The sequence below is a fragment of the Brienomyrus brachyistius genome, chromosome 21 (assembly GCF_023856365.1).
Source record: "Brienomyrus brachyistius isolate T26 chromosome 21, BBRACH_0.4, whole genome shotgun sequence".
NCBI lineage: Eukaryota > Metazoa > Chordata > Actinopteri > Osteoglossiformes > Mormyridae > Brienomyrus > Brienomyrus brachyistius.
Window position 1 is genome coordinate 897156 of NC_064553.1, and position 22474 is coordinate 919629.

At 50.2% G+C, this 22474-nt stretch overlaps 3 protein-coding genes across 7 annotated transcripts; 1 reads left to right on the plus strand and 2 right to left on the minus strand.

Moving 5' to 3' along the window:
* Positions 1–345: 345 nt before the first annotated feature.
* Positions 346–4595, minus strand: fam151a (family with sequence similarity 151 member A). The gene is made up of 8 exons (XM_048988693.1): positions 4386–4595; positions 3538–3690; positions 3002–3151; positions 2686–2845; positions 2016–2240; positions 1600–1736; positions 1356–1490; positions 346–1247 (listed from the first exon to the last, which is right to left on the minus strand). Exons 1-8 carry the CDS (start codon positions 4567–4569, stop codon positions 583–585), a joined length of 1809 nt encoding a protein of 602 aa, XP_048844650.1. The 5' UTR covers positions 4570–4595; the 3' UTR covers positions 346–582.
* On the plus strand, positions 4488–22418 carry tnni3k (TNNI3 interacting kinase). 5 transcript variants are annotated; one of them, XM_048988681.1, is made up of 26 exons: positions 4488–4556; positions 6203–6646; positions 6800–6908; positions 7117–7202; positions 8201–8298; positions 8545–8655; positions 8799–8897; positions 9163–9301; positions 9607–9751; positions 9947–10051; positions 10153–10247; positions 10444–10593; positions 11005–11091; positions 11215–11271; positions 11373–11465; positions 11553–11610; positions 11693–11887; positions 12288–12392; positions 12547–12599; positions 12674–12726; positions 13450–13582; positions 14009–14118; positions 20352–20411; positions 20502–20671; positions 21811–21890; positions 21984–22418. In XM_048988681.1, the coding sequence occupies exons 2-26, from the start codon at positions 6607–6609 to the stop codon at positions 22058–22060; spliced, it is 2508 nt and encodes an 835-aa protein (XP_048844638.1). In that variant the 5' UTR covers positions 4488–4556; positions 6203–6606; the 3' UTR covers positions 22061–22418. The 5 variants fall into 5 exon arrangements, with proteins under 5 accessions (XP_048844638.1, XP_048844639.1, XP_048844637.1 ...); XM_048988680.1 differs by lacking the exon at positions 4488–4556 and having other exon boundaries at positions 5658–6646; XM_048988682.1 differs by lacking the exons at positions 4488–4556; positions 11215–11271 and having other exon boundaries at positions 5657–6646.
* Positions 14603–21399, minus strand: lrrc53 (leucine rich repeat containing 53). Its single transcript, XM_048988679.1, has 6 exons — positions 21313–21399; positions 19906–20040; positions 18573–18695; positions 17664–18482; positions 16964–17374; positions 14603–16622 (listed from the first exon to the last, which is right to left on the minus strand). The coding sequence occupies exons 2-6, from the start codon at positions 19910–19912 to the stop codon at positions 14893–14895; spliced, it is 3090 nt and encodes a 1029-aa protein (XP_048844636.1). The 5' UTR covers positions 19913–20040; positions 21313–21399; the 3' UTR covers positions 14603–14892.
* Positions 22419–22474: the final 56 nt, after the last annotated feature.

Here is a 22474-nt window from a genome sequence, read left to right on the forward strand (position 1 = left end):
AAGCCTCCAACTCTAAGGACGGCTGCTCTGCACGAGCTCAACCTGAACGTCGGTGACTCAGGAGCTTCTGATGCTCAGCTGGCAGAAGCTCAACACCGATTTCAGTGGCCTTTCTCAGCATACAGGGATATTTCATTTAAATGTAAACCTCTTCGTGGATTTTTTTGGACATGACTACAGATCCGTTTGTGCTGTGAGACACCGAGGTGAAGAAGAGTCACCCAAGCTAAATAAAACCATAGCGAGCATCTGACTGGAACAACGCGGACGGCAGAAGGTCGATGCCTTTGGAGAGCGACCAACCTGAGCAGCCTGTGACACAGACGGCTCTCACACCTCAGCCAGTGCGTTTTACTCCCTTTTATTCTCCCATCATGCCTTAACGGTATCAAAGCCATTGTATCTATTTTCATTTTGGGGAATTTGTTTTTAATAGTATAAAAATAGTGATCAGTGTTTGAGGGTTTAAGTGTGTGCAGGTGAGACTCAGGTCAGTGATGACTGAATAGTGATCAGTGTTTGAGGGTTTTAGTGTGTGCAGGTGAGGTCAGAAATGACTGAATATTGTTCAGTATTAAACCTCTACGATGTGAATACATCCATGTGGAGCCTATCCATGTACTGACTGGGCATGCTGTAGAAAGTCCTCTGGATATTCCCTCCACGTGCCGACATCAGGCCCAAATAGCCTGAGTGGTAGCTGCCCTCTTCTGGGCTATGGTGCACGGTGAGTGCCACGCGGGGCTGGGCCTGCAGGAGGGCCTGGCGGCCCGGGTACGACCGGCCCAGCGGCACCGCCAGCACCTGCAGGGCCACGTCCTGCCAGGCCCCCCCCAGCAGTGCCATCATGTCCTCCACCAGCACACTGGTGTAGCCCAACGCCAGAGCCTCCCTGGGCCAGCTGGGCGCCAGTGTTACATAGGGGAAGACCCGGTTTATCGTATCGAGGAACTCCTGACCGTCTATGTAACCAGGGGTCTGGAAGGTTCCGTGGGAGAGGTTCATGTTGATCCAGACTGGATGACGCAGTTGGTCATTATCGAAGGCCTCATTAAGCAGGGCAAGCGTAGGAGCCAGTAGGGTCTGGGATGGAATCTGCAGGAAGAGGCCCCATGGCTTTGGGGAGGCAAGAACCAGGCCTAGGAATTCCTGCAGGGTGAGCTGTGGTGTGGAATCTCCAACCAGCATGTCATCCGGATGAGCCGGCTTCGATCCCACCGGAATGGTCAGCATTCCACCAGGCTGCCCTGCCGGTGAGAGGCAGCGTCTCTACAGTTTAAGGTCTGCTACATTTAGCATGTGCATCACATCCACCTGGCTGTAATGCTTCACTGCAGGGATGTAGAGGCCCTTACCTCCGAGGACAGACAGCAGCGACGTCCTGTCGCTGACCCGATTCCACTGGATGTTCACGCCATCCTTGTTGGGCGGCATTAAATAGTCGATGAGGTCTCCTCCCGGGTAGAAACGGCGCGGGCGTCTGCTCAGCCCTGATCAACACACACTGCGTGAGCGGGAGTCACAAGGCAGGATCCTGCTGAAATCAGCAGCAGGGTTTGGCAGCCTGCAAAGCCCAGAGGGCCCCTGTTGGATGCTCACCGGCTGCCTCTCTGAAGTGCGACAGCACAGGCTGGGACAGGTCATAGTAAACGCGCTGGGGGTGCATGTTGTCCCGCACAAACAGGAGGTCGCTCACACTGGGGTCTTCCCTGCCCTGCCACAGAGTCAGGCTGAACCTGGAGCAGAGGGAACATGGCGCCACCTTGTGGGGCTTCTCACAGCTACTACAGTATACACAAAACTGCATGGTTTCAGGTGGTGGAGCGCATGCATCCATCCAGCCACGCGATTTTAGAACAAGAGGATAGATTTGGTTTGATACTCATGTTACTTCGCCAAGCAGCAGGCACGCTCTCCGTCATATCAGTTTATGAGTTTATAGACTGTGGTAAATAGACTCACAGTCACCTGGCTCTCTGCCGAGGGGCCCGAACGCTGGCCCTGGGGGGCCCTACCTGGGGGACTGGCTGAGCAGCCAGCTGAAATGAGGCCATGCCCGCCTCACCATGACGGCCAGCACAGGGAAGGTGACCCTCTGAGGAACGTTCCGGATGGCCTGGTACATCTGCTCCACCATGGAGCGGCTATAGGTCACGTTGGGGAAGAGAGGGACGTACAGCACGGCCCACCCAGGAGAGATCGTCACCTCCGGAAATTTCATTTGGATGAGCTCCAGGAATCTGGATCCACAGACATGAAGATTGTTGAATGAAAGTTTGCTTGCTGGCGTGTTCAAAACAGGTAATTTCATCCCAAAGCTGCCATGACATAAACTCCCATAGAGAGGGTCTGGGAGAAGACCAACTCAGATTAACGTGTTTAGTTACAGTGTCAGCTGGTGTGGCTGAAGATGACACGTCACCCTGCATATGTGCAGAACAAAAGCACTATCAGAGCCTCAGAGGAGAGGCTGGATTCTGCGGGGGGGGGATAGCAGTACTGGCTGCAGATCCAACCAGAAGATCCAGGAAGATCCACCCAGCTCTCACCCAGTAACCTGAAACGCGTCTGCTTAAGTCTGGGCCAGGCCTCCCTATTCACAGCACCTTCCCTCTGAGCCTTTTCCACGCCTTATAAGGATGATTGAAGATGTCATTGCAGTGTGTGTCTGTTCCATCCTCTCACCTGGTGCCGTTCACCACGGGCCAGAAGGCAGGCACATTGGGGCCCGGCAGGATGTCGGCATTCAGCCAGAGCGGCCGGCCGATGCCCGTTTGGTTCCTGCTCCTCAGAAGCTCCAGTGAGGGCTCCACCACCTCCATGCTTTTGAAGTCCAGCTTTACCCCTTTATTCAAACAGAAAATAACACACCATCCCAAGAATGACAAGATGCAATGCAGAAAATTTCCAAAAGAGGGCACTAGAACCCAACATACATTCAATTAACTATATACCGTCAAAGTACTACGAGATTTATGTTGTGCATGACCACTATCAGAACCTTTCTTCGATTGGAGCACTCGGTCCAGCCAATCCTGAAGAGTGTTGTCACTATAAACATCTGGGGGGTGGGCCATGATGGGAATACTGGTCTCATTGGCTGTGTTGTGTCCCTGGACGTTCACGTCAGCCTCCAAGACCGTCGCGGAGCCTAGGATGGGACCGTGAAGTTAAGATCTGAAAAGTCACTCGTGCGACGCCATTTCATTACACCGCAAATACACCAGCGCCACTGACTGTATCACATGTTACGCTGTTGTGCTAGAGATGCTATTAGCAGGATCTTTTATCAATGAATACGCTGCTTATTCATAGTGTTTCATAATGCGCTACAATTCATAAATTATAAGTGCATTTAGAGTAATAGATGGACTCCCTTGCATCATTGTTGCCATTGTTAAAACTTCATGACCACCGGGAAAAATGACATTGAAACAATCTATGCTTCTATCTCTACCTTTTTAGAGTCTAAATGCAAATGGAAAGACCATGAAATGTTCATGAATGTGCTGCAATGTGAGGGAAAACTATATTCACTTTTCAGGGCTTCCTCCATTTCAGACTTCTTATTGGCTGCATGGTACCATGTGACCTGCAGTCCATCCTTGTCCGTGATGTCACCACTCTGGTAGAGGAACTGCAGCATGTCTCCGCCCGTAGGAAAAGGCACCATGTTATCAGGAGGTATGTCTGCAGATAGAGCCAGCTGTAAAGGGAACCATCTAGTCTGATAGTTCAGTCTATCCTGATAGCTGCATTAGAAGCTGCAGTTACTGCGGTCAGCTTATACAACTTCTATACGGTTGGTGCACAGCGATATGTGACCGTGTCCTGAAGGTTGTGGGTTCCAGTCCTGTGGCTGGAAGATCCTGGACACTGTCTGAACCTGCCCTCTGACCCCAAAACTTGTCTCTCATGGAGAGCAAAATGGCATTTATGAAATAAAGCCAATTTACCAAACAGTGTTTTATTCTACATGCCCTGAGCAGGATAAGGAGCTGAAAGATTCACATATAAATTGTTTGCAATAAAAAATATTAAAGACAATAAGCAGCCTATAGAACATTAAAATGACTTGTACAATCAAGCCTATCATTTGATATTTTCCACATTAAATACAAACTTGGGTAATTATGAAGGAATCCCATCAGCAGACACCAAATCCCACCCCCGTTGATAAATCTTACATTTGACCCCCCATCAAAGGTTCCAGCGGTAAATCTTGCTTAGAGCAAGATGCATTTCCAGCTCACTACTCAATCACAAGGCTGCTCAGCCTTAGAAAATGATGCGACTGATGCAAACGCAGCATAAAGAGAAGCCCTCACGAGGCGCAAAGCCTGCTGACTGTTTGTGCTCATGCAGCCCCTCGCAGTGAGGCTTACCTGGTGCTCTGCTCGCCAAGACCGACGCAGTGACGACGACAGCCAGAAGCAGTGCCAGGCTAACTCCAGTGGCCAGCATGGCTGAGCGCTTCCTAATGAATGAGCCGCGTCGGCCGCCCGGATCCCTCGCCTGCACTCCTGCCTCCTTCTCCGCCTCCCCCCTCTCCTTCTGTACGTTTTTCATGACTAATGACAACAACCCAGAAATGCAAGACAGGCACAGACACGTCCAGCTTACTCACCATCTGTGTCTGAGTGGAATTTAACCCAGAATGCACCTCAGATGGCTAACTTTGAACCATAAGAGAGATAACAGCTCCTCTTATCATCCTCTGGCCATCAAGAACTGTTTCTATAACCTGAAATGGTTTCAGATCAATTGCAGTCTGGTCTGCTATCTTGAGAGTGTATACAAAGATACAGTTTTGTGCAAAAGTCTTAGGCAGGCAAAGAAAATGATGTTTACATTATCCTCGTGTTGGTATAAAACTATATTATGCCTGTCAAAGTGTCAGCTTAGCCATTTCAGAACCTCTGCATAAATCATCCTAGTATGTGCAGCGACCGTCCAGTGCAGCCATGCATTTTTTGACTTGGCCACTAGCACACCTCATGCAGCTAGTCAATCTCTCACTGACTTTTTAAACCAATAGATTTAATTCTTTAATTGAGCTGTTGGTGAAATTTAACAAAATCATGGAACGGCTGAGGTGCCCCTGAGGAGAAGTTTGGGAACTGAAGCGGTGTTCATCTAGCCATCCAACTAGATATCAGTAACTTTTTAGAAAACAGAAGAAATTATTACTAGTTTTTATTGTGTTACTCTGAATTTGCACATGTTCTAATGTTAAATTGTGTTTTTTGTTCTAAGCCAAAGTACACTTGCTACCCAGATAGGGGCATGTTTACCACTGTGCTGCATGTTTACCACAGTGCTGCATGTTCACCACGGTGCTGCATGTTCACCACTCTGCTGCATGTTCACCACTGTGTTGCATGTTCACCACTCTGCTGCATGTTTACCACTCTGCTGCATGTTTAGCACTGTGCTGCATGTTTAGCATTCTGCTGCATGTTTACCACTCTGCTGCATGTTTAGTACTGTGCTGCATGTTTACCACTCTGTTGCATGTTTAGCACTGTGCTGCATGTTTAGCACTCTGCTGCATGTTTAGCACTGTGCTGCATGTTTAGCATTCTGCTGCATGTTTACCACTCTGCTGCATGTTTAGCACTGTGCTGCATGTTTACCACTCTGCTGCATGTTTAGCACGGTGCTGCATGTTTACCACTGTGCTGCATGTTTACCACTGTGCTGCATCACCTCTTCTTTTAACAGCACTGTAAATGTTTGGGAACTGAGGAGACCAATTACTGGAGTTTTGAAAGTGAAATGTTGTTCCATTCTTTGCCCGATTTAGGATTTCAGCCTCTCAACAGTTCAGGGTCTTTGACGTATTTTTCGTTTCATGATGCGCCAAGTGCTTTCAGTGGGTGACGGGTCTGGACTGCAGGCTGCGCAGTCTAATACCTGGGCTCGACCACAGAGCCATGCTGTTGAAATACGTGCAGAATGTGGTTTGGCATTGTTTTGCTGAAAATATATAAGGCATATACAAGTGTCTGGTTAGGCCAATCCCAGTTATATGGACATACATGCATATATTGATACATACCTGCATACATACATACAAACATGCATACATACATACAAACATGCATACATACATACAAACATACATACATACATACATACATACATACATGCATGCATACATATAATTGTACCGTGTCTCTGTTGTTTGTCCCCTTTTAAGCAGAGTAACTGGTAAAGCCCTCAGGAAGAGTGTCGGTTCTGGAGAAGCCAGTGGGCCCCCTTTGTCTCTGTTGAGAATATGAACGTCCTGTTGCTCTAATTTGCCTCTTGATAAAAGCCTGCTTGTCTACGAGGGCATGTCGGAAACGTGTGCGCTGCGTGCCACATGCACCCCCCTGCGTGACACGAGCTGGTCATGCCGTCTCCAGCTGCAGAGTCCCAACCTGGTGAGGTCAGCTGTCATTGTAGTCAGACATTCCTTTTGGAGTTGATCTATTTTTAGGGGGTGTCCCGGGTCCGCCAGCTGCCTGGCTTTGTGAAGCAGAACTCAGCCCCATATTGTGTTTCTGTTTTTGTCCTCCTGAGCACCGAAACACAGAGAAACAGCCCACAGCATACGAGCCGATGGGGAATTACAAATCCAGGCCAAGCCAGACCTGTACAGGTAGGAATCTGAACACCACACACACTTTGTATAGAAGGATCCAGATTCAGATGTACAGTATCTTTTAATCCCTGGCTGCACCATATGTTATCCTGACTGACAAGGCAGTAACGAGCTCTCTGTTAACTGCGGACATTACGTGTCTCTCTGAAGATGAGTGGAAGAAGAAAGTAAGCGAGTCATACGGCGTGATAACCGAGCGGCTCGGCGATGACCTGCGCCTCAAAGAGAGCGAGCTCCTGGAACTGAAGCACGTCTTCAGGTGTGAGCTCCTCGCTCCTGCGTTAACCGTCGCTGCTCTGGATCCGTCGTTTTCTTAGTTAGCCCCTTAATCACATGAAGTTAATAATGACCATGAATGATATGTTGTGGGCGTGCTGTACGTTCGTTTGCTCTCGCATGAATTTGAAGCTTTGCAGGGATCGGTCATGCTCTTCACCAGCTCTCCATCCATGATGTTCACATGGCAGCTCTGACGAGGCCTTCAGCAAAGTGAACCTGAGTTACCGCACGGAGAGCGGCCTGTCGCTCCTGCATCTTTGCTGCCTATGCGGGGGTATGTCAGCTTCAGCCACCTGCAACCTGCAGGGCCCTGTAGCCCAATCAGAGACACTGGGCTGCCTCCCACCAGCTAAAATAGCAGTCCTAGTAGACCCAGCTAGGCTAATCCTAGCAGACTAGTTAACTGGGATTGGCCTAACCAGACTAGCTGTGTTTACTAGGAATAGCCTATCCAGGATAACTGTGTTTACTAAGATTAGCCTAGCTGGGCTAGCTATGTTTACTAGGAATAGCCTATACAAATTAACTGTGTTTACTAGGAATAGCCTACCCAGGCTAATTTAGTTTACTATGATTGGCTTAGCTGGGCTAGCTGTGTTTACTAGGAATAGCCTATCCAAACTAGCTGTGTATGATAGGATTAGCCTATCCGAACTAGCTGTGTATGATAGGATTAGCCTAGCCGGACTGGCTGTGTATGATAGGATTAGCCTAGCCGGACTGGCTGTGTATGATAGGATTAGCCTAGCCGGACTGGCTGTGTATGATAGGATTAGCCTAGCCGGACTGGCTGTGTATGATAGGATTAGCCTAGCCGGACTGGCTGTGTATGATAGGATTAGCCTAGCCGGACTGGCTGTGTATGATAGGAATAGCCTATCCAAACTAGCTGTGTATGATAGGATTAGCCTAGCCGGACTGGCTGTGTATGATAGGATTAGCCTAGCCGGACTGGCTGTGTATGATAGGATTAGCCTAGCCGGACTGGCTGTGTATGATAGGATTAGCCTAGCCGGACTGGCTGTGTATGATAGGAATAGCCTATCCAAACTAGCTGTGTATGATAGGATTAGCCTAGCCGGACTGGCTGTGTATGATAGGATTAGCCTAGCCGGACTGGCTGTGTATGATAGGATTAGCCTAGCCGGACTGGCTGTGTATGATAGGATTAGCCTAGCCGGACTGGCTGTGTATGATAGGATTAGCCTAGCCGGACTGGCTGTGTATGATAGGATTAGCTTAGCCGGACTGGCTGTGTCTTCTGTGTTTCAGGGAACAAGTCCCACATCCGTACTCTCATGCTGAAAGGGCTGCGTCCCTCCCGCCTGACGCGGAACGGCTTCACTGCTCTGCACTTGGCCGTCTACAAGGTGGGTGAGAGCACCGGCCATGGAGACCCTGCTTCAGCCACATGGACTCAGGAGATCACAGACATGGATGGGAACACAAACTGCACTCCCAGAAACAGCTGCAAAGACTGCAGTACTGCAGACAGCCTCTGTTTACCTTACCTGCTGCCAACGTCCATGATGCAGCCCAGTAATGAGTAGGAGAGGAGCTGTTCTCGGTCAGAGGCATGGTGTAGGGCTGACGGGGGGTGTTGTGCTGTGCTGCAGGACAACGCAGAGCTTGTGACGGCTCTGCTGCACGGGGGGGCTGACATCCAGCAGGTGGGCTACGGCGCGCTAACGGCCCTGCACATCTCCACCATCGCAGGGCACCATGAGGTGAACAGCTTGAATCCCACTGGGACAGAGCAGACCTCAGTGTGGTCGTGTGCCATGCTAACCCTAACACTAACCCCCACACTAACGCTAAGCGAAACTCCAAGCATCCGAGCATCACTTCACCATCCTGCTCTGTGTTCAAGGTCGTGGACATTCTCCTCCAACATGGTGCCTATGTCAACGTGCAGGATGCTGTTTTCTTCACGCCCCTGCACATAGCGGCGTATTACGGCCATGAACAGGTGAGCAGGAGTGAGGGCTGTCCCTCAGCCAGGTGGGTCCCACCATGTTTAATGACACAGACGCTCGGGGAGCAGGTGACAGTGCTTAACGATGCAGACCGCCATGACAGCAGGTGACAGTGCTTAACTGCACAGACCCCCATGTTGGCATGTGACAGTGCTTAACGATGCAGACCGCCATGACAGCAGGTGGCAGTGCTTAACTGCACAGACCCCCACATTGATAAGTGACAGTGCTTAACAACATAGACCCCCGCGTTGGCAGGTGACCAGGCTGCTGCTGAAGTTTGGGGCTGACGTAAACGTCAGTGGTGAGGTGGGAGACCGGCCACTGCACCTGGCAGCTGCTAAAGGCTTCCTGGGCACCATCAAGCTCCTGATGGAGGGAGGCACCCGGGCTGATGGTAAGACCTGGCCTCCATGGGGAGTAAGAGGAAAAAGAGGCCTAGTCTCCAGGGAGGGGGAGAAAGCATATTCCTGGTCAGTAACGTGATGAAGAAAGACTGCTGGTCCATAAGCGAAGGACCATAGGAGAAGTAGGAGAGCAGGACAGCAGGGCATGTGCAGCCCTCATAGTACACAGATGTACAGCCTGAGAATCTCCAGTCACCCCATTCCAGACAGTAGATTTGCTGCACAACAGTAACTCCTATAGTGAAAAGTCTCCTCGCGGTGTGCCGCACTGGTCCCTGTCGTGTCTCTTTCGCAGTGAATGCCCAGGACAACGAGGACCACGTTCCCCTGCATTTCTGTGCACGCTTTGGGCACCACGAGGTGGTGAGGTATCTGCTGCAGGGGAACTTCGATGTGCAGCCTCACTCAGTCAATATTTATGGGGACACACCGCTCCACCTGTGAGTGCGCCCCCTGAGGGAAGCGGCCGCATGTGCAGATGGTCATAAATCCTGTGAAATTGTCTACTCTGCAGTGTCCCCTGCTGTTTTTGATGTGCACTGCACAGTTACGGCAATGTGATACTGACATCTCTCTCCCTCATCTTTGTGACTTGCTATTGGTGTCCCACTGTGCTCGTGACACTGTGACCCTAGCGCCTGCTACAATGGCAAGTTTGACACAGCAAAGGAGATCGTCCAACTGTCTGGCACTGAGAGTTTGTCCAAGGAGAACATCTTCAGCGAAACAGCCTTCCATAGGTTTCTCTGCGGTCGGCTTAACCGTGTTCATTTAAAATCACTGCTGACCTATCAGAACACCTTGTTCCTGATCTAAATGCTTTTCTTTTCTCTGCAAACAGCGCATGTACCTATGGAAAAAGTCTGGAGACAGTGAAGTTCCTTCTCAACCAAAATGCAATAAGCATCAATCACCAGGGCAGAGATGGGCACACAGGTACTGGGGGAATGCTGGTTTGGTGAGGGCTGCAGACCGTGCTGGTTTGGCGAGGGGCAGACCGTGCTGGTTTGGCGAGGGGCAGACCGTGCATGCGTGCATGCATTTCTGCACGCTGGCGACATGAGGCCACATGAGAGTAGCCCTCAGCTCTCCTGAATACCCAGCTTTCCTGTCTCATGCCCCCCCCTTATAGGACTGCACAGCGCCTGTTTCCACGGACACATACGCCTGGTCCAGTTCCTGCTGGACAATGGTGCTGACATGAACCTGGTGGCGTGTGACCCGAGCCGGTCCAGCGGGGAAAAGGATGAGCAGACCTGTTTGATGTGGGCCTATGAGAAAGGTGGTGGAGTCCAGACCCTGGGTGGGGGGGGGGGTTAATGGCACACTCCCATGGACGGACGACGGTTACCGTCCCTCCAAACACCAGACAGCTGCTGTTTGTTGATGAAAGGATGTCACAAACAGGTCGACATTACTTACTCGTTTACATTTAAAATGATGTGAAATATAAGCCTGAGCAATGAGTCACACACAGAAAAATATAGTTAAATATGGCTTTAGTCTGGTGTTTAGCTTCTGTGTAGATGAGTAAGGGCACCGCTCAGCACTTAGCATAGCACCTAGCATAGCACTTAGCATAGCACCTAGCATAGCACTTAGCATAGCACTTAGCATAGCACCTAGCATAGCACTTAGCATAGTGACACGGGCAGCCAGACGATCGGTGACCCTCTGCCAGTCCCCCCCCCAGGTCACGACGCCATCGTCACCCTGCTAAAGCATTATACCCGGCCTCAGGAGGAGTCACCCTGCAATGAGTATTCACAGCCTGGAGGGGGTGAGAGATTGCTTTCTCTTAGCTAACTTCCTCTTAGTTATACTAAGCTCTGATTGGCTGCTTTCTTGCCACCTCTGTGCTGAAGATGCTACCTTTAAGTTCGGCTCCTCTCACACTCCACAGATGGGTCTTATGTCTCTGTGCCTTCCCCTCTGGGAAAGATCAAAAGTCTGACTAAAGGTAGCCATCGCTAACCGCTAACCACTAACCACTAACTGCTGCCGCTCCCAAGTCGCTCGGCAGCACGAGGGGTATCTCAGCACCCGTGTCTCCCTTTCCAGAGAAGGCTGACATCCTCTTGCTGCGAGCCAGCCTTCCCGCCCACTTCCACCTGCAGCTGTCTGAGCTGGAGTTCAGCGAGATCATTGGCTCAGGTACATTTGCCAGGGCCGCCTCTGTCTCACACACCTGCACACCAGCCTGTTACGAATCATGACACCACGGGCTCTGTCCTTGTTTAGGGTCCTTCGGGAAAGTCTACAAAGGCCGATGCCGCAACAAAGTAGTGGCCATCAAGCGGTAAATGCCGCCTATCCATCTGAGCTCCTGCAGACCGAGCAAGACCTCAGCAGAATGTGACCCGCCTGGGTTTGCTGACTAGGTACCGAGCTAACACTTACTGCTCGAAGTCTGACGTGGACATGTTCTGCCGAGAAGTGTCCATCCTGTGCCAGCTGAACCACCCATGTGTGATCCAGTTTGTGGGGGCCTGCTTGGATGACCCCAGCCAGTTTGCCATAGTCACCCAGTACGTGTCAGGGGGGTCCCTGTTTTCCCTGCTACATGAACAGAAGAGGTGAGCACATCCTTGCGGTGAGCCCACCCACACACTCCTGATGTTGGGCAGGTAATGCTTTCTCTTCATGTTAGATACCTGGGAAATCCAGCTGTGTATGGCTGAGGTTCGCTGTTGGCTGTATGTGGGTCTAGGGGGGGCGATTAGCGGTAGCTTAAAGCTAATCTCTGACGCTAAAAGCCAGTCTTCTTACTCATTACCTGCTATTTATCACTGTATCTTTGGGGCAGCTTAATCATTTACACTGTTATATCTGTAGACTAAATTTGAAATACATTGTTAATCAGATTAGGTGCTGTTTTCATCTGAAGGTGAGGCCCTCATTAGCATTAGCGCAGGTGTCCGTGACAGCGGCCATCGATCTGTGTGCACAGTGCTATAATGACTCTCTAATGAACAGGATCATCGACCTGCAGTCTAAGCTCATCATTGCTATCGACGTGGCCAAGGGCATGGAGTACCTGCACAACCTCACGCAGCCCATCATTCACCGAGACCTCAACAGGTGCCTCGGGGAGCCGCACGTACCCACGGGTCGTTTGATGCTTCTGCTGTGATACAGAAACCGGTCTTCAGTGTTTAATGATTCCCATGTAAATACATGACAATGTTTTGGTGCTCGTCACCAAGTCGACAGCCCGTAATATCATATCTTACAGCCATAACATCCTGCTGTATGAAGACGGCCATGCTGTGGTGGCTGATTTTGGAGGTAAAGCCGGCCGTTTTCTGCGAGCTTCCCAGCCCTGATGTTCAGTCCCTCATGCCGTCTGTTCCGTTCTGCAGAGTCTCGCTTCCTCATGTCAATGGACATGGACAACATGACCAAACAGCCCGGGGTTTGTTCTACCTTTCTTCGTTATATTATCAGTCAGCATGGCGCTGCTGTTAAAACTGATTTATGAATCCATTCGTAGAGATATTGAGCTGTATCATTATTATCATAATTATCATAAGGCGTGTTAGCATCGGTTTGTTAGCATCGGCCTGTTAGCATCCGTCTGTTAGCATCGGCATGTTAGCATCGGTCTGTTAGCATCAGCGTGTTAGCATCAGCGTGTTAGCATCGGTCTGTTAGCATTGGCATGTTAGCATCGGTCTGTTAGCATTGGCATGTTAGCATCGGTCTGTTAGCATCAGCGTGTTAGCATCGGTCTGTTAGCATTGGCATGTTAGCATCGGTCTGTTAGCATCGGCGTGTTAGCATCCGTCTGTTAGCATCGGCGTGTTAGCATCGGTCTGTTAGCATTGGCATGTTAGCATCGGTCTGTTAGCATTGGCGTGTTAGCATCCGTCTGTTAGCACCGGCATGTTAGCATCGGTCTGTTAGTATCGGCATGTTAGCATCGGTCTGTTAGCATCAGCGTGTTAGCATCGGTCTGTTAGCATCAGCATGTTAGCATCGGCATGTCAGCATCAACCTGGTAGTATCGGTGTGTTAGCATCAACGTGTTAACTTCGGCATGTTAGGATCGGTGTGTTACCATCAGCGCCTTAGGCATATACGTGAAAGCAATAGGAGCACAAGTGCTGATGACCGTCTTCTCTGGTTGACCTCCAAGAACCTGCGGTGGATGGCACCAGAGGTGTTCACCCAGTGCACACGATACACGGTGAAGGCCGACATGTTCAGCTATGCCCTGTGTCTCTGGGAGCTTCTGACGGGAGAGATTCCTTTCGCTCACCTCAAACCCGGTACCCTGCCTCCCCTCTGCTACTGCTCCTGCTTCTCTTTACATCCAGAAGATTCCTGAATGCTTTTTTAGAACTATAGCAACCGAGTATAACCTGATATTTCCTCTGAGCAGAGGTGGAAATTTCAGGTCCTGAAAGTAAAAATCTGGACCAGGATTTTGTTTCAACCAACCACTAGAGTACTATATGACTGTGACTCTTTATGCTTAACTGGTTGGGTAAAACAAAATCCTGGTTTGGATTTTTACTTTCTGGACCTGAAATTTCAACCTCTGCCTCTGAGTAACATGTTCACATACATCTATTTAAAACTGCCACAATATCTGGGCTCATTGCAAACGTACACCAGCACATTGACACGAATGTCAGCTTTATTTAACTTTAATCATGCTTCTTAATGACCGTCTCTTCTTATGACGTGCATAGCGGCGGCAGCGGCGGACATGGCGTACCACCACATCCGGCCGCCCATCGGCTACTCTATCCCAAAGCCCATCTCCTCCCTGCTGATGCGAGGCTGGAATGTCTGCCCAGAGGTGGGGACCCCCTGCTCATGTCGCATCAGGGCCAGAGTCTTTCACTATCTGTCCATTTTCACGGCTTCAAAATCCTTCTATGTCCACGTGTCACACTTAATGTCTGGCACAAACTTTGCTTGGCATTGTGTGTTTAGTGAGTCACCATCCATCAAAAAGCAGTCAGCGTTATTTGATCTGTTTTTGATACAGAATAAAATCATAATAATAAACGTGACCGACTAGCCAACTGTTACCCTGGATAAGGGGCCTATCACATATCAGTCGGATGAGTTGTTGGTATAGTTCATAGACAGATGTGGGTTATACCAGTGATTGTCTGCCTGTGTTTCATTTCTTCATCATATCAGCTTCCTCCTGGGCACAAGTGATGGCCTTGATGGGCCTGTTGAATGACAGACTAAATAGAGAACAGGATGTCACCATCAGGAGATTTATTTCTATATCTGAATGAGCTCTGATATGTACAGAGCATGTTGGAAGGCATTTCACATTATCTTCTCAAGTGCACCCTGCAGTCTGTTGCTCTTCATGCTATTATTGAGGATGTTCAAGCCTTCAGGATGGGCATCAGCCTGCCTCCTGTGATTGGGCAGGGCTCCTCTGTCATTAGGCAGTGCTCTCCTGTGATTGGACAGGGCTCCTCTGTCATTGGGTAGTGCTCCCCTGTGATTGGGCAAGGCTCCTCTGTCATTGGCAAGTGCTGCCCTGTGATTGGACAGTGCTCCTCCGTCATTGGTCAGGGCTGCCCTGTAATTGGGCAAGGCTCCTATGTCAGAGCGAGTCAGATACAGCATCTGTACCCTCAGTCTCCAGGGGCACTGCTCTTGCACTCTCTGCTGGGCTGAGAGCAGCAGGCTCCATGGACTCAGGCTCGAGCGAGCTGCTGGTCTGAGTGCCGTCCATTACAATGCTGTCTCTGTTTTCATCAGAGACTCCTGTGGCTCCAAGCGCTCTCATGTCTGTGCGTTCTGCTGCCTCCTGGTTGGCTGAGGTGTCGATGTGTTCTTCCTGCGGTTCTTCCTGCGGTAGACCCAAGTCAGGGTCTTCACCCATGTCCTCCTTCTTTTGGTCATCGGCTCTATCTGTTGAGCTCATGTTGGAATAGCTTTGACACGGGTTTTCGGGAAGCGTGTGTGGGCCAGATGAATGTCTATGGGTAAGATCCTCAGAACTCAGAAATCGCTCCAATTCTCCTTCGCCTTCACATGGTCCTTTTACAAATTCAGTAGGAGTTTCACGTTGGCCATTGGGTGTTTCTCCCAGCCCCAGTGGTGCTGCAAGGTGAGTCTCACTAGCTGACACTTCTTGTACAGCATCTTCTGACATCTCTCTTTTCTTGGATTGTGCAGAGGAGACCCTGGCTGCATCTTCTTCTCCTTCTGTCTGACATCCAACTGTATTCCTTACTGATGAAGCTTCCTGTCCGTGTTTGTTGTTTAGTGTGCGTGTCACTTCTGATTCACTTTTCTGAATATCAACACCTAATCTCATAGAGGGCTCTGGAGCACCACCATGGGTTTTCTCCAAACCATCCTTGAGTCTGGTTGAGTTCCCTTTAAGTACAGGCCTGTTTCTAGGGTGATGAGCTTGGCCAGGTACCTTGACGTTAGCTGCTTGTCTCGTTGCTGGTTTATTCTTGTTATCTTTCCGCACTTTCGCCGAAGGTCCTGGTTCTCTTGTCTCTGGGCATGAATCAGCCTCTTTTTTGATATTTCTGGTCTTTTTGAGTCTCTCAGTTCTCCCAATGGCCTTCTGTCCAGTTTGAAGTTCCTTTTTATGAATTGGATGGACTCGACTTTTCTTAAGTGGGTTCAAGTTGAGCTTTACTTTCAACAAGCTGTGATTCAGGTCCTGTTTGTTTGTCCAGTCCTGAATCACCCATCTCTCATCTTTCGGGGTCTTGTTGTTAGGGGGCCACACAACTGGCCCTTGACTCTCTGGCTTGTCCTGTGGTTTCTTCTTCTTTGGGAGTGTCAGAACACATATGTCTGGGTCTGTCAAGTTAAAGGTGACGTTTCTCTGTGGCTGTAAATGCAGACCGGTTCTCCTCTGCTGCTGTTTTGGACCTGGAGCGTCTACATGACTGTTCATGCTCCTGAGCTTGCTCTCTCTGTAGAGTGTGGTCACCATGCTTGATGGTATCTCTGTAAGGTGCGTGTGGGCTGCACTCTCCTCTCTCCTACTCCCGCTCTGGTTTCCTAAGAGTTGGTACTCATATGCTTTCTGACGCTGCACGCAGCTCACTGCCAGGCACTCTGGTGGAATCTGAATGCTCTGGACTTTGGATCTGAAGCTGTTGTCCTCGGGGTCTCTGTAGCTGCCGCCGGCTGCCCTCTTGGAGTTCTGCGTTGGTTTGTCCCAGTGGTACGTGGACAGATGGCCAACAAAGTCCTTCTCCTCAGACAATCCTGCATTTTGGCGCTGGTACATGAAACGTTCCTGGTTGTTTAAGACATGGTGCTCAATTTTTGATCTCTCATAGTGGTTTTGAACTCGGTAGTCTGTAACATAACACAGGTTTTAAGCATGAGAAACACAGTATAACTATGATTCACATTTCATCCCTCTTTCTCACTGTGTTTTTTGTTTTGTTAAATGCTTAAACTGACTTGGTGGAATAAATGACTGGTTATTTATAATTTTCTACACTGATTACAGTGTCATTTTAACCACGAGGAGAAAGCAGCTCCCTCTATTGATCGAGCGCCTTCCCAGACCTTCAGTACTGTACCTCGATTTGGCTTCAGCCCAGACCTTCAGTACTGTACCTCTGTTTGGCTTCAGCCCAGACCTTCAGTACTGTACCTCTGTTTGGCTTCAGCCCAGACCTTTAGTACTGTACCTCTGTTTGGCTTCAGCCCAGCCTCTGATGCCAGGGTCGGACTGAAGTTTCCGCCGGCATCAGCCCAGACGTGCTCTCTCAGCATGGTGGCTGGCGGGCTGCAGCGGTAACACGGAGAGCAGTGCTCTGTGTGTGGCAGAGCCCTCTCTCTGGCTGCGGGTTCGAAGGCTAGCTGCCGCTCCCGCTGGGGGAATGCCGCTTTGGCATCCTGCCCGGGGTGAGTGATGGTGAGGATCTGTACGTTACTGTCCTCGGTGAATCGGCATTGCGGCGATCCCTGGCCCTGCGCGATGGCGCCTGTGCCACCTGCCTCCAGTGCAATAAGGCTCCTCTCTCTCCAAGACTTCAGGCTCCTCTTCTCCATTTTGCAGTAGATGATGTAAAGAGCGGCGACGGTCAGCCCCACGCCACCTGTAACCCAGCAGGGTCGTCACATAGCTAAAATCCCCTCAGACTGTCCTTTAGCTCTACGCTACGCCTTACTGTCCATTCCTCCTTGTTAGCTCATTATATCTACTTCATTTTCTTCCGTACACATATAGTGTCGAGAACAAATAAATGTCTCATAAGGGTCACTGGAAAACATTCAAAAAATGTTGCCACTCTGGTAGAATAAACATCCTGGTCCCCCAGACCAGCAGAGACCTCTGTACGGCAGATCGTTCATCGGCGCTCTCAGGGAGGCCCGGCAGTAGCTTACCAGCGAAGAAGAGGCAGGCTGCCAGCGAGATGTCCCTAGCGTAGCGCTCGAGGCCGACACCCCCCCCGGCCTTCACCAACACGGTGATGTTCTCATTGGGTGGCACGCAGTTGGCTTCTGTGAGCTGCAGCACGGTTTGCACAGCAGGGTTGGCCGAGCTCACGCAGACCAGCTTGCGTCCATTGTAGAGCACCTTGTCTGGGGCCTGCATGTAGCTGCTGAGGAAGGAGGCCAGCTCCTGCAGCTCGCACGTGCAGTTCCACTGGTTGTAGTCCAGGTTCAGTGCAGACAGCCAGGTCAGGTAGGAGAAGGCGTCCGGGGCGCTGCGCAGCCTGTTCCTGGACAGGTCCAGTCTGCGCAGCTGAGGAAGGCCAAGGAAGCTGCCCTTGGCTAGAAAGTCGATCAGGTTATCAGAGAGGTCCAGACTCTCCAGTTTGTCCAGGCTGGCGGATTTGAAAATGCCAGCAGGTAGCTTGGTGATGAGGTTCCCTTCGAGCTGCAAGGTCAGGAGGTTCCTCATCCCTTGGAACCAGCTGCCATTGATACCCTTGAGGGCATTGTTTCCCAGCTGTAGCATCTCAAGACTCTGCAGCTGGATGAAGGTTGAATCCGGGATGGAGACGCTCGTGATATGGTTGTGGTCTAACAGCAGGATTCTGAGGTGCTTCAGGTCCTGGAAGGCATTCTCCATAATCCCCAGGATGGCGTTATTACTCAGTCCCAGCAAAGTCATGTTGGATAGATCAGACAAGGAGCTGTTGTCCACCAAGGTTATCAGTCCATCTGTGAGCATCAAAGCCTTTGTGGTCTCAGGAACCACTATAAACCAAACGAGGAAGGGGAGGTTTATGAGCACTGAAATGTGAAGACATTCCAGTGAGGATGATGTTTTAGACGGAGGTCACCCACCTATGATCCTGGAGAGCTTATTGCAGATGGTGATGTCCAGTGAGCACATACTGCATGACTGGGCTGGACATGAGGTGCAGAACTTCATGTAGGCTGTAGATATCAGCAGGACGGTGAGAATACCTCATGGATACAGAGAAAGAAGGAAGAAGGCTTGGATTGTGGGCCAGTGATACTGTATCTTTATCACATCTGCTTATTGTAGCAGTGGGTCACATATACATTACTGTAGGTGTCCTGTATTACAGGTTAGATATGGACAGTGGGTCACACATACATTACTGTAGGTGTCCTGTATTACAGGTTAGATATGGACAGTGGGTCACACATACATTACTGTAGGTGTCCTGTATTACAGGTTAGATATGGACAGTTGCCCACACATACATTACTGTAGGTGTCCTGTATTACAGGTTAGATATGGACAGTGGGTCACACATACATTACTGTAGGTGTCCTGTATTACAGGTTAGATATGGACAGTGGGTCACACATACATTACTGTAGGCGTCCTGTATTACAGGTTAGATATGGACAGTGGGTCACACACACATTACTGTAGGTGTCCTGTATTACAGGTTAGATATAGACAGTGGGTCACACATACATTACTGTAGGTGTCCTGTATTACAGGTTAGATATGGACAGTGGGTCACACATACATTACTGTAGGTGTCCTGTATTACAGGTTAGATATGGACAGTGGGTCACACATACATTACTGTAGGCGTCCTGTATTACAGGTTAGATATGGACAGTGGGTCACACATACATTACTGTAGGTGTCCTGTATTACAGGTTAGATATAGACAGTGGGTCACACATACATTACTGTAGGCGTCCTGTATTACAGGTTAGATATGGACAGTGGGTCACACACACATTACTGTAGGTGTCCTGTATTACAGGTTAGATATAGACAGTGGGTCACACATACATTACTGTAGGCGTCCTGTATTACAGGTTAGATATGGACAGTGGGTCACACATACATTAATGTAGGTGTCCTGTATTACAGGTTACATATGAACAGTGGGTCACTATGCAGCCAGCAGTGCTGCCCAATCTCCTGCAGTTGTTACACCAAGCGATGCACCAATATCGTCCTGCTACGTCCACTTTCAGGCGTCTCTCCCTCACTGCATTATTCACTATGGACCTAAGTCGACGGAAACATGTATATCACTACACTGTTGTAACAGGGTAGCTATAGCTATCGTCCACTGTTACATTGAGTGTCTTTTTAATGGACATGCTCTCTGATGAGTGTATATTGCGGTAAAGTGTGTTTGTTGTCCATGCGGAGGGTGGGAGGGGGTGGGAGGAGGCTCACCTTTCATGGTGTGTCACAGAGATGGCTGCCTGGCTTTGCAGCTGCTCCTCCATATCAGGGGATGCGCTCTGTCCCCCTTTCCTGTTGGCGTCAAACGCATCGCCACTCTCGGCCTCTGCAGCTCTACGTGTGTGGCTGAAACGGAGAGTCTGTTTTCACGGTTATCAAAGGGGCTTTGCCCCCCGGGTGCCCTAGGGTCCAGGGTGTCCCCTGCCCTGTGCCATATGATGGACCGGCATCCCATCCATGGTGACCCCTGCCCTGTGCTCCCAGTGTAGGCGATCCCGTTCAGGATAAGCGGTTGAATGGACGTATGCTAAAACTTATATTTTTCCTTGATTTATGAAATTTGTTGCTATTGCCCCAAATCTATGTTTATATCAACAAAGTGCTAAAAGCATTAAACTTCGCCTGAGCTAAAAATGTTTAGATGGTGTCTCTTACAGGAGAGGCCCGAGTTCTCTGAGGTGGTCGCCAAACTCGAGGAATGTCTGTGCAACGTGGAGGTAGGTCAACTGCACAGACGTCCCGTGTCCCGCGGCTTGCAGACGTCCCGTGTGAGGCCGCACACTCACCCCACAAACCCCCCCCCGCAGTTGATGTCTCCAGCCTCCAGTAACAGTAGCGGGTCGCTGTCCCCATCCGCCTCGTCGGACTGCCTGGTGGCGCGGGGTGGGCCTGGCCGCAGCCACGTGGCAGCTCTGCGCTCACGCTTCGAGCTCGAGTACGCCCTCAATGCCCGCGCCTACGCAGTCTGGTCCCAGAGGTGGGTGCTCTGTCTGCCGCCTCACACCATCACACACCATCACACACCATCACACACCATCACACATCCCACACCATCCCTCACCACAGGCCTGCTTTTGAGTGATGAAGTCAGTGATGTGTAGGAATGTGCGTGGATACAGCAGACATGTGCCCACGAAACATGCAGAACCGTATCACATAGTTACTGTTTTAACAAGCAGCCACCCAGGTCAGTCCAGCTGGAAAGCCGCTGCAGGGGAGGGGAGGGGAGGGCAGGAGCATCAAGCCCGGACATGTTCAGATGGAGCCGCCATGCGCTCTGTCCCCTGTGCTAAGGGGCATGTCCCAGGGACGCAGGTCTGGCTCTGTTCCCAGAGCTGTACTGGTGTTGCTAGGAGACGGGCTAACACCAGAGAGCGAATGTGATAAATCATGCATGCTGTTACCCCTGCTGATACTCTGTTTATGTGCTGCGTCTGCTTACGGCCACGTTCGTGAGGGGCACAGGTAGGCAGGTGACAGTTAAGGTGAGCACTAGGCACGCAGCTTAACACCTAACAGTGTCTCTGCTGACACACTAATGATTTTAATTCATCCTGCTGACAGAGGAACAGCAGCTCAGCTGAGGCAGCAAAGCTGAGGACACGACACAACACTTACCCCACTGACAGCTTCTTTCCCCAGCTGGTCACCTCAGGGGATGGTGAGGCCTCTTCTCGGCCTCTCCGCCTCTCCGCCTCTCTGCCCTCTGCCCTCCGCCTCTCTGCCCTCAGCCTCTCCGCCCTCAGCCTCTCTGCCTTTGGTCTCTCTGTCCTCTGCCTCTGTGCCCACAGGCTCTCTGTCCTCTGCCTCTCTCAGGCTCCAGGTTCCTGCTGTCCTAAATCCAGAGTAAACATGAAAGATGAGGGTCTGGTGCATCGGCTCAGTGGGTAGGGTTACTGCAGAACTGGGCATGCTCAATTCCCAGGATGTCACCTGAGACCATAGATACAGAGACATGGCTGCAGCTTCACTGTATCTGTCTGGCGGACACATTGTCTTCACTGAGATCTATTAAACAGGAGATGAAGGGTCACAGCAGGAGGGTGGGATGGGCTATGCAGAGGGGTGTTTGTGGAGGGCTGGTTCTGGCCCAAACACCACGTGTCTGTGTTCCAGCACGGAACGTCGCTCTTCCCAAGGCCTGTCTTTGGATGAACTGCGGAGGAACCTGCAATACCCACCAATCGACAGGAATGGTGGGTTATCTCTTCTGGAAGATTCCTTTGAAAAAGAGGGGGTGAATGAGGCACATGCAACATGCCACTGACGTGTCAAATCTCCCCCACAAGGCTATGTTTCAGATCCCATGAGCACCATGCGATTCCGCTCCTGCAGCAGTGGTGGCAGCTACGAGGACAGTAACTGACCGGCTGCCTGTCCCTGGGAACGCTAGGAATCAGCCCAGACACTGACCGTGATCAAGGCTTCATGATACAGAGTGACGTGTCTGCTGTTTATAAGCATTTTCTGCATGTAATCCACCACAGATTGTCCATGATGATGTCACTGTAGCGTACGATGATGTCACTGTAGCGTATGATGATGTCACTGTAGCGTAAAGGTATTCCCCACTTTCTCCGTGTGTGTTACATGAAGATGGCCCAGGTGTACTTTACCTTACCACTGTACCCCGCTGTTCTCATTCTTTGCACCATTTATCTAATCAACATGTTTAAAGTAATAATGTGTTAGAAGAGGAAATAAAGCCACATTTTATTATTTTATTATTTTGTCTTAAAAAGCCGTCTTTTGTGCAGTAGTGAACTGTCTTGTTAGACAA